The sequence below is a fragment of the Leuciscus leuciscus genome, assembly GCF_965113295.1.
Source record: "Leuciscus leuciscus genome assembly, chromosome: 20".
NCBI classification, from domain to species: Eukaryota; Metazoa; Chordata; class Actinopteri; order Cypriniformes; family Leuciscidae; genus Leuciscus; species Leuciscus leuciscus.
The window spans coordinates 23,764,581-23,776,921 of NC_138744.1; the positions used below are offsets into that span (position 1 = coordinate 23,764,581).

The 12,341-nt window shown below is 37.4% G+C and overlaps 1 protein-coding gene and 1 long non-coding RNA gene across 2 annotated transcripts in view; one reads left to right on the forward strand and one right to left on the reverse strand.

Annotated features, from left to right (window-relative positions):
* The window catches only part of ulk4 (unc-51 like kinase 4), a 321,586-nt gene that overhangs the window by 145,454 nt on the left and 163,791 nt on the right, over positions 1-12,341 (reverse strand). Inside the window, exon 25 of the mRNA XM_082150256.1 lies at positions 235-291. Within this exon, the coding sequence (XP_082006382.1) occupies positions 235-291 (57 nt within the window). The remainder of the gene's footprint in view (positions 1-234; positions 292-12,341) is intronic.
* LOC309484302 lies at positions 5,557-9,153 on the forward strand. Its single transcript, XR_014200838.1, has 2 exons — positions 5,557-5,652; positions 6,691-9,153. It is a non-coding gene; the product is annotated as an uncharacterized lncRNA (long non-coding RNA).

A 12,341-nucleotide genomic window follows, 5' to 3' on the forward strand; every position in this document is an offset into this window, starting at 1 on the left:
AACATTATATAGGCTACAATTCAAAAGCTTGGGGCCAGTAAGAAATAAATGAAAGCTTTTATTCAGCAAGGACGCATTAAATTGAAAAGTTAACTAAAAAGTCACAGTAAAGATATTTACAAATTTGTAAACAATTTCTATTGAATATAAAAGCAGAATCCTGAAAACATGTATAATATACATTACAAAAAACATTAATAATTTTAATAATTATCACTAAACTGAGACACTCACCAGCAGTTTCCCAAATTTGATAAGAAAGGCCTCAGTCACCACCTGGGGTCGGAAGATCTGTCAAAACAAACAGGCAAAGTCATGAAGCGATTTAGTCTAAGAAGCTAACACAACACTGTACAACATTGCTATTCAGTCCCGTTGAGTCTTATTTCCTTTGAGTGCCACCAAAAACTGTCAGTCTTCACTTGAGCTTTAGCTGCTATGAAGTCTTACAGTTGTCTTGAACACAGCCGAATGCGCGCTGTAGATTTATTTCATCGTACAGCAAAATCGGCAGTCTTGGATCTATTAATGCTTCATGCTCACCGACGGCCGATAAATTGCCTTTGCAATGAATCTTCTGGCAGGTTCAGAATTTCCGGGCCGCTTTGCTGCAATCTAACTGCTCCTGCAACGCTCAACGCTCAACACTGTCAATTGTGACTTAAATCCCAGCTACGATGCGCATCGTACAGTCTGACATAAGAACGTTAATGTCACTGAGGAATGTCACCGTCAAAGTCTGCCGTGGGCTTTACCCAAGATCTCATGCGGGACACATTGTACTGTAAAATCTGACAAGCAATGATAGTGGAGGACAGCAGAAACCGCAAAATATTCAGCCGGTTTAAGAGAAAATGTTATAAAGCTCTACTGTTCTGTCAGAGGACATTTTTCCCATCATGCACTATTTCGTGAAATAGCATGAAATGAAATAGCAACAGAAGATGCAGGGCTTGACGCTTACTTTTTTTTTTCTCCCAAGGAGCACAAGTTGAAAAATTTAGGAGCACACAAAAAAAAAAACCTGTGGAATGAAAATATATCAAATAATGTGTGTTTCCTTAATAAATGGATAGAAATAGACTTTTAAAAGCCAAATTAATTAATTACAAAAAGTACACTAGTTTTTTTTAAATATTTTTTAGAGAGTTTAAAGTAGGCCTATAAATAATTACATAATTATTAAATACAGTTTGAATAAAAAATATAAATAAAAAAAACTAGTGTACTTTTTGTAATTAATTAATTTGGCTTTTAAAAGTCTATTTCTATCCATTTATTAAGGAAACACACATTATTTGATATATTTTCATTCCACAGGTTATTTTTTTTGTGTGCTCCTAAATTTTTCAACTTGTAATGTTGCTCCATTTGTAAAAAAAAAAAAAAAAAAAAAAAGTAAGCGTCAAGCCCTGCATCTTCTGTTACTATTTCATTTCATGCTATTTCATATATATATATAAACAATATAAAAAAAAAAACATTCTTTGTCTTTTCTTCTTCTGACGGGTCAACCCAGACAAAAGCTACAAGAGCTTATGTTGAATTAAATGCCAGAAACAGTTTATTGTGTACCAAAATACCAATAATAACCAGGTAAAAAATAAAATAAAAAAATAAATAAAACCTTATGTATAATGTTGACTTTTTACTAATAAACAAGCCAGAAATACACTGGGACTCTTATTTTGAAATGTATATGCTTTACTATTGCCGGTTGCTATTTAAAAAGATAATCGAGATAAAATATGCACTCTTACAACCATCTACAGCAGTGGTTCCCAAACTGGGTTACGCTTACCCCTGGGGGTTTGTGAGGTGACAGAGGGGGTATGAAAAAAATAAAAATGCTGAGTTTTGCATTCATTTAATTCTGCCTCACCTTAAAATAACATAAGAATCGAGCATGCATTTCTAACAGGCAAAATGTAAAACAGGCCTCTAATGTAAAAACAGGAAAATGGTAGTGCCATAAAATGTCAAATACATTAATCCAATCTTTTGCGCTCAAAACTGACTACATCCACACAAGCAGTGTGCATATGATAGGTTACTTGCAGAATATACTGCCATAGCAAATCACGCTACATTACTGTCGTTCTCCACAATGTAAAAGTGGGGCTTTAGCATTTATACAGTAGCATGACAAACAAATATCACAGGCTATGCATAAAGATTGCATAGCAAAGAGATTGTTTTAAAACTCAAAAAGTCTCTTCGAGACTTTATTTTGATGGTCCACTTTAGACATTCTCCAAAAAGGACCTTTTCAACTACATTAAACCTAAACCTCAGTAGAGTATTAATAGACTGTAGTAGACTGTTAGGTAAGGGTTAGGTGTTAGGGTTGGGGTTAGTAGAATAAGTTAATGTAGAGTAGTTGCAAAGTTACTTATAGTCAGTAGAATGTCTGCTGGCGGACCATCAAAATAAAGTGTGAGCATATATTAAGCAAACAGAGCTAGTTGACGTAGTTGCAAAGTTACTTATAGTTAATGCTAGTTAATACTTATAGAATGTCTAAAGTGGACAATTTAAATAAAGTGTTACCATTTCATACAACAGTTCAACAAACAAAAATGTAATATTAAATGATGTACATTGTAAAAACAGTATTGCCAGCATTGTATGCTCTATTTTGAAAACGAAATAATAGTTCCAACGAAAGCCACAACAGAACAGTTGTGCATTTCTAAATTCACTCCGCACAGACATACACCAACACACACTGGCAATCAAGTTGACACTGGATTTAGAATTTCATGAAAAATAGCTCTCATGTTCACACTGCCCCAACAGACACCGACAAACCTCAAGTCAGAATGTCTTTAGGTGTCATCTTTTGCCTGAAAAGATGGTGAACAAAACGAAAGAGATTGTGGGTGAAGCTGTGGCTGCTGTGACGTGAAACAACTGCAGTTGATCTGGACTATGTGTCCACTGTTTATGATCAAATTCGGTTGCATGTCAGGAGTGCAAAATAATCAATCGGTAGCTTATGATATTTTTAATAGAATAACAACACGCATTCATGTTCAGTCACGTCTGCTGAAGTTTATTTGTGTTCAAATAGTTGCACTGAATAGTAGGGCTGGGCAAAAAAATCGATTTTTCGATTAATCGTTTTTTTAAATGTGGTCGATTCAAAATCGATTCTCAAACGCCAAGAATCGATTTTTTTCCATCTTTATGTATTAGTTTTCCTCCACTGTTCATAGGCTTGCAAACTCAATTTTATAGCTAATGCTGTGAGATTTTATAGTAGTTTTATCTAAATCATAAAATAACCTCAATTAGTGCTGCACGTTTAATCATATCGCAATCGCTATGACAAGCCTATACGCAATTAGGCTATATGACCAAAATGCTGCCAAAATGCTGTCGTGACTGTGACAGAAAAACTTGCGATGATACCGTGCGTGCGCACAAGACAGCACAGAATAGAATTATCTTTCGCGCTTGAACGAAGAACACACACAATTATGCCAAAATGTATTTTTGTCGAGTATCTTTATAACATAAGAGCAGTCTTATGACGAACGTGAAGAGTTGTGCCTCGTGAGAGAATGAGTCCGCGTGTGAGTTCCGCGTCTCTGTCAACAGCGGCTGGTCTTAAAGGGACAGTACACTGTAGCCACTAATTATCTCTGTCATTTAAGTTAATCAAAGAACAAAGAGAACAGAGAAAAACACTCACTGCTCTTGAATAAAGAACTTTTGTAACTTTGATTAGTCAATATATAATTAATAATTAATGCAACACAGACTGTTTGATCATTTTATTCAATTTCTGTATGGCCTAGCTGTTAGACAGGAAGGGCACATATTATATTATATGCAACGTTTTTATATGTGGGTTTATGTGAGGATTGTTAACCTGTTTGATCAAGACATGCGACTGTTCTGACTTGTCCAATTTTCAGCATCAATTTTTCATCTTGCATCAAAATCCTGTCTATTCATTGTATGCATTTGAAATATAGAGTTGGGTTCTGTTTTAATGTACCCAAGTGTACCTAAAATAAAAAGAGTTTAATATACAGGTTTGTAGCTCTTAATTTCTTTTTATTAATTAAACACTTGAAAACTTGTTCACTTTTTTTCTTTTCTTTTTCTTTTTTTAATAAATATAGGATTTGTATTTAATATTCATTGAGTGAGTCGAATCGAAATTAATTTAGAATCGAAATTGGAAAAATCGAATCGAGAATCGAAATTGAAAATCGAATCGAGAATCGAATCGAATTTGAGCTTGCGAATCGAAATCGAATCGAATTGTAACATCTGAATCGATACCCAGCCCTACTGAATAGTTGCGTCCATTAGGGCTTTTAGTCCAAAAGTGCACATACTTGGAGAAATATTGATATTCACAGAAGCTTATTGTTATATTTATTAGACAGAATCATCATTTCTATTCATTATCCACTTATTTCTGCAATCTGATGATCATTAGGGGCTTCCTGCGCTGTGTTTTCACTTCCCAGATAAATGTTTCTACACATAAATCATGAAGCTAATGAACACACGATTACGATAGTATGTGATTTCCATTAGGTTTGGGGTATTTTTATATCTATAAAGGATGTTTACATTAGAGTATGTCCGAGTTTTCTGGCGTTTGTTGTAAAATCATATCACACTGCTCAGACATTCCAAGACCCGACAAACGGTGATTGAACATTTTCAGTCAGATGAAAACAAACCCTGACCAACACCAAAAAACTAAGACAGGGGTAACACACTGATCCGACAAACCTCGACGAACGGATCTGTCTGTGTTTGTTGGCGTCTGTCTGTGCGGTGTGAATTGGCCTTAAGTAACACGCAGTGGCGTTTCGTTAGTAAATGACTCTGCGACTTTGAATAAATCGGGAGAGTCAATGATTTAATGACCCCTTCATAGATACAGCCACTTGTGTCATGAATGAATGAATGAATGAATGAATGAATGAATGAATGAATGAATGAAAGAATCATATATCGATAGCTCACTCATTTAGACAGAGACTTGCCACCACCTACTGGTGGTTTTAGTTTAATATTTAAAAGGATTACTTCGTTTTTAACATTTCATATTTCTCTGTAGAACTTTTTTATTTTAATTTAAAACATTATCTCATAACATTAGCCTATTTGTGACATTGTAATTGAATTCATGCTACCTCTGATCAGCACTAAACAGTTTGTAAATGCATCTAGATGCAGCTTGTGCCACTGATGTGCAAGGATGGCTTTTGTTGATACTGATGTTTAAATGATTGCTTTATTTAATATTAATAATTCAATTAAACGTACAGTATGGAATTTTTCGCCACAGGGGTCGCTTACCTATTTACAATAACAAAGGCGTAGTTTGATGACGCAACATTTGCTAAGAATTATGGATCTTGTCGTCAACGTCAAGCCGACCGATCTAATCTATGGATCTAATAATGTTTATGGATGACTGAATACATCGATGCTTTTATCATGACTGTGATATGAAGCAGTTCGGGATTGCTAAGAGACGGCTATCAGCTCCACACGCGACGCGAGTCCCGCATGCTAAGGAATATGGACATTTCATTCTACCAAACTAACGTTACACGCGAGTGCAGAATTACTACTCACAGTCACAGGTCAGTTTATTAGACAAATTAAACTTGTGAGGTAACCAAGGGCGTAGGTTTGGCCTCAGCTTTGGTGGGGACATCCCCCTCCCCCTCCCCCTGGAATGAGTTTTCTATATGTAATTAAATAATGAACAAATGAATAAAATACACACGTATCATAGTATGCATTCAACACAACAAATCCATTATTATTATCTATTATTATTATTATCCATGATTACAGTATTCCATTAATACTAAAATTGTATCTACTATTCTATATCAAATTCTATTGATATATTCTATTCTTAAATATTAAATTCTTAGGCTACACTCACTCACAAATACATTACATAAATAGAATGTAGAAACGAAAAATGTCTCAGATCCACTGTTTATGTTGACTGCAAGATTCTAAGTTAAGGTCAGCTAATTAACATTCAGTGACTTGCTAACGTAGCATTCTATCATGATAGCGTGACTTCTATGAGTCTATCAGTGCTGCACAGCCTAATCAATACTCTTAACCTTAGTTGAAAGATTGCTGCTGCTAGGTTTAACTGTAACAACATGGTAACACATACTATCACCAATCAAAACTATTTTCCACAGTAGAATCTGCATTTGAAAGCCTGGTCAGTCACTACTACTGCTAGTTTATTTGTGTGGCTAGTTATTTTGCCTACTTACACTCTGCTTTATGAAAAAGCTTCGTATGTCCCCTTTCTTCTTCTTGGGTGGCATAACTGATCTATCTACAAAGTACAAAAAGTGGCAAAAAACGGAATATTAAAATGTTTTACTCTGGCCTTTTGCGCGCACACACACACACACACCACCCGCTCGCTGCCAGTGCAAGCACAAAAGTAGTCCCGGCCCGCGCGTGTAGCCTGTCAGATACACCGCCGCCAATCAAATTACGGCGTTTCTTGTACTGTCGTTGTTTTGGCCGTTGGAATCGATCCAAATAGCAGCGCAAAGATCCAAATAGCAGTTCAAAGGAGCTTGCTAAATATTGGTGGGGACAAATTTGTCATCTCAAAATATTGATTGGGACTAGTACCTAGCGTCCCCCCCTAAACCTACGCCCATGGAGGTAACGCAGCGTTGTTTCACTTGGTCTAACATTACACTATCACACTAAACTGCATTTGAATGTGTTGAAATGTATGTGTTAGTTTGTCTGTATGAGACTAGCAGTAAGCTAGATCAACATTAGAATAACATACAGATCATATTCTAACATTTCATCATGTTGAGCTATATAACATTGATTAGTTTTATGTAAATGTGCTCACCTGTTTAATAAAGTACATGTAGAAGCGGTCGAAGTCTCGGACGTGGAGCTCTCGTTTATATACTGTCTATGGGAGCTCTAGGCATCTCGAAAACACCGCGCTGATATTGATTCTCGTTTTAGTTCTCCTTTTGTATCCAAAGTCTGCTTGCCATGGTCCATAATGTTTGAACGAAACAACAACAGCGTGCAAATAGACATTGCGAACTACCGTCAGTCGCTTTGGTTACTATCAGAGGGCTCTGGTTCATAGCTCTGGTTGCCATGGCAGTACGAGCGGAAACCAGGGACAACGCGGATATGACGCCATTGACGGCGACAAAACGGAAATAAAGAAACGGGACGTTTCTCGAATTAAATGACAAATTTCTCCTGGTTTGAAAGTTGTTGGAAACAGTCGGGATAATGTAAGTACACAACTAAAAAAATATATATAACATAGATATAGTGATTTTTGCTATTTTTAAAGCAAAAAAGTTACATATTGTGGCTTTAATGGAATTTTAAGAATATTACATAAACATGACAATTTTAATATGGTTAGAAAAACTTGGCCTTTATAAAGGTAAAAAATGCACTTAAAAATCAATTTAAATGGGAAAATATTGTCCCTTCATGGAAAGGTGTGACTGTAGTCTAAAGGCCCTTTCACACTGAAAGCAATAATTTGGTGTGAATGTTCGTTTGCGATGGCACTCTTGAATCAAAACAATAGATCTCTATGGCTCTATTCACACCGGGCGCGATCAATCGCGGTGCGACAAAGCGAGATTTGTTTTCCGACCAGTGTGCCGATTTTTTCCCCCATCGCCCCGCGATGAAACGAGCCATCCAATTAGATTTGAGCTTACCCGAACCACCGCTGTTGCACAAAAGGTTGAGAGTGGTGGCACTGTTTTGAAAACCAGTGTAAACACCGGTAAATAAGAAAAGTATTCCGGAAGAGAGAAGAAAATGGATGTTGAGCTCTTGTTATCATTGGTACCTGAGAACAGATTTATTCTCACATTTACTTGGATATTTCTATATACAGAATATCACTTCTATTCATGATACGATCTTAAGAGCAATGTCCGTTTTCTTACATGTGAGTCAGAGAGCACGTTCGCTCTAGATCTGCTAATTATTTTATGATGTATTCTTGTAAGCATTTTAGATATTTTGTGTTTCTGGTGTAGTACCAAACTTTATCTTAATTTAATTCTGAATCTTGTGCAGCAGACGATGTTAAAGGCAAACAGAAAAACCTACGAGCAGTGGTGGACAGTAACGAAGTAAATGTAATTCGTTACTGTACTTAAGTAGCTTTTTTGCGTATCTGTACTTTACTGAAGTATTTAAATTTGGGAAGACTTTTACTTTAACTCCACTACATTTCAAAGTCAAATATCTTACTTTTTACTCTACTACATTTTCAAAATCAGTCGTTCCTTTTTATTTATGAGTGGATAAAAACGTAACTGGTCAAACGAGCCACCAATCACAGTAGCCTACAACGTGCGCGCTTTGTTTTGAACTTGCCTTGGCTGTATCTACTAAGCGCGAGCCGTTAAATATGAGAGTTGCAACCAGACAGTATGAGGTTGCGACACACTAGGCTTGTTCGACTTGAACCGGCGCTGCACAGATCAATCAGTTTATGACATCAAAGTATAGAGCGAAATCGCGAGAGCGTTTGAAAAGCTTACAGAGCCGTCTACTCTCTAATCGCTCTTCTGTATTTTAATGTCATTCACCGATTGGTCTGTGCAGTGTGCAGCGCCAGTTCAAGTCGAACAAGCCTACTGTGATCTCACCGCCGCGCGGTCATGTGATTCGTGTAGCTATCAATAGTTCCAAACAAATCGTGTTGCCAATGATTTTAAGCGGGGCAGAGAGCAGCAGCTATTATTGCAGCAATTATCGGTAAATATTGACGCATAATGAACATTGCTTATTACGTTGACACTAAAATTACTTGCATATAATAGCATTTTTTTTCTGGGGAGTAGCAGAAACACTGCATTAATACGTTTTGGTGTTTAATTTGGGAGGGAAATTGGCTGCTCCCATAACGTAGAATATAATGTGTGTGTGTGTGTGTGTATTTATTTAATGGCATTGTGCAGGTTTATGTGAATGTATCATAACATTAGGATGTTTATAATTATGACCATAGACGCTCGTGAAAAATATATACAGTAAATACTGTAAATGTATTATACCTTATGGAAACAGTCCCCTTCCGTCCAAAATTAAACACACAAAAAATATTCAATTCAATTCAATAAAAATAAATAATAAATATATATATAGACTAATTAATGTCATTTTATTATGTGCCAGGAGTGACATTAGAGTCTTCACGTAGACTGAGTTAAGCAAGAGTCTTGTGACAAAAATTATAATAGGACATTATAGCCATAAAAAAAATCATAGTACTTGGATACTTAAGTACATTTGAAGGCAAATACTTTTGTACTTTTACTCAAGTGAATGTTTAAAGGCAGCACTTCTACTTTTACTTGAGTAATATTTTACCTTGAGTATCTTTACTTTAACTCAAGTACATGGTATGTGTACTTCGTCCACCACTGCCTACGAGATACATGTATGAGGAAAAATGTATCGTCAGTCAGCGTCACCTAGCGTGCAGGCGTGAATTAGCCAAAGATGCAGAGCGATGATAATTGCCTCAGGGGGTTCGACACTGATCTACAGCACATTACAATGTAAACACCATTAATTCATCAACAGTTTATCATAATTTATTGTAATAAATGCACGGTATTCATTGATTGCGAACAGCTCTGAAACCGCAAGCCAATAGAATACTCAACACCACCGTGTTGCTACTTTCAGTGCTGATATTTATTTTATTAAATCATACTCTTTTTAAGTTTAATAATCACATTAGGCTGTATCGCAATTCCTGTTTGTTTTTTGAAAACATTTGTTGTACCATTTAAGATAATGAAGAATATTTATGACCCTACATTTCCTAAAACTGAGGACTTTTTTTATTCACATATGTGCTCCTAAATACAGTTCACAAATATCTCATTTTAGAAGCAAATGTGAGTAAAATGCTTGCACTGTCGAGCCCTGAGATGTGGTGTGTTCCATTTAAAACGTCAAATTAGGATGTGATCCTCCTCTCTGGAGGACTTCAGCGCTGGTGTGAGAATGAGGGGGTTCATCTTTGTGCTATAGGACCATAATGATGCGAGGTCAGAGGTCATAGACCTGGACTGTGAGGTATTGAGCTCTTATCCACGCTGGTCTCTGAGAAACACACTGGATCTGACCTCAGCACTGACCCCCGTGACTGATGAGTGGTGGAGTGTCAGCGTAGTGTGTTGCTGTCAGTGAAGCAACAGGCCAGAGACAGATGAGACCACAGAGAGGGCTCATCGTATGAATGTATGTATGGATGCACAAACACAGGCATGCTCTCACATTACAAGAGCACGACGCCTCTCAGAACCACATAGCAGCTGAAGAGATCACGCATACGGGGCTCAAGGGCATAAAGAGGCCAGTGAAGTCTCAAAGATGCAGACCAACCTGCTACTGGGAAGACAACCAGCTATGCCCTGCAGCCTTTTTCTTAATATCAGAACACACACACACACACACACACACTGGTTTTTGTGTGGCCAGACTTTTGACTATAGGCATGAAGTCTAGCCCACACTGCAGCTTATTCTAGCCAAGAACCGCCTACTTAGGCAGGAAGGGGTCGAAAGACTGGCAAAAGTTAGGACAAGGTTGTTTTTTGTTGTTGTTTTTTTACTATTTTCAACATTGTGAATAACACAAATGGAAGAATGTGAATTATTTAGATACAAAAATGCTAAATTAAATCAAAATAAAATCTCACATTTTAGCTTCTTCAAAGTAGCCAACCTTTGTCTAAACTGTCTATTTTCTCAGCCAACTTTGTGAGGAACTTCCTTTTTAAACTGTATTGAAGAAGTTTCCATATACTGCAATAGCAATATTATATTAACAACAGTTAGTTTTATTAGAATTATTAATATATTTTAGAGTGTAAGGCTGAATCCCAATTCTCTGTCTTACCCCTTCCCCTACCCCTACCCCTTCGTCTTACCCCTAGCCCTTGTCCCTCGAAACCGAGTGGTAAGCGCTAGGGTTGAAAACATACCCCTATGAAATGAGACGCCACTTGGTTACGTCATCATACATCATACTCCGGCGTCCCTGTGTGATACAGGACAGTATATTGTAACGAGTGGAAATAAGTATGGCCCCTTTAAGAGCTGCGCGCTCTCTGTTGAACAGGCTGTAATGGTATTGTGCCGTGCGACTCGAACAACCCCATGTATGTGGGTCATTTCTGTGTTGATGCTCATTATTCTTGCTTTGTTTTATTGAGTGACGCTGTGGAAGTCAAGGTGGAGCGTGTGGCAGACAGTTGCAGGAGTTTGATTTGTCAATAAATTGCGAGTGAATAATCGCCTCCGTGAGTCTGTCTGGCCTAATACTTCAGCTGCGAGCTATCCTTATTTTGTTTCCCTCCTAACACAACGCGTTACAATATGTTAAGCACGTATCTTTTTCCCGGACATGTCGCCTGGATTTCGGGATCACCCAAAAATGTCCGGGATTCGGCTTTTGCTTTCTGCCGTCGCTATTCATTATGCACAGAGAGTGTTGTTTCAACCGGACTGAATTCATTCAAACCGTTGAATCTGAATGTAGTGTTTAACGTACATGAACGCTAAACAAGTGATCGGTTTATGTGCGTTTTAGCATTGCTTAAATTCCTGTGTTTTCGTATCAGTCGGGATCCGTTTGAAGCTGAATACATGACCTGCAAAGCTGGCACATACGTGTCAGTGTCAAATAATGAAACGTTACACATAATGAATGGCGACTGTAGAAAACAAAAGCCGAATCCCGGACATTAGTCAGAGAAATGCGGGACTGATTGTGCAAACCAGCAATGTATCGTTAGCATAGCCTAGCGTAGCAGACCAGCGATTTTTAAAAACGTTTAAAAACGTTTCAGTTAACAACATGGTTGCAAATATATATGTACATGACTGTGTAGAGTACAAAACACGACTGTCATAATTTTTCAATCAATCATTTAAGCCGAAAATGAGACTTTCTTGATGGTATGCCCGCCTTTGTTGCCGGTTGCGCAGTGCATTCTGGGTACCCCTTGGTTTCAAGTAAGCTCGCGAAAATTCTTGGTTTTAAGGGGTATCTACCCCTTCCCCTTAGCCCTACCCCTTGATCAAAATGAGAATTGGGATAGCCCTTACTCTCACGTGAACGAGCAAAACTAAGGGGAAGGGGTAAGGGGAAGGGGTAAGACAGAGAATTGGGATTCAGCCTATATCTGCCCTAAAAAGGGGTTGGTGTGTTTTTTTGTGTGTATTTTTGAAAAGTATTTTATGCTCACCAAGGCTGAATATATTTGATCAGAAATACAGTAAAAA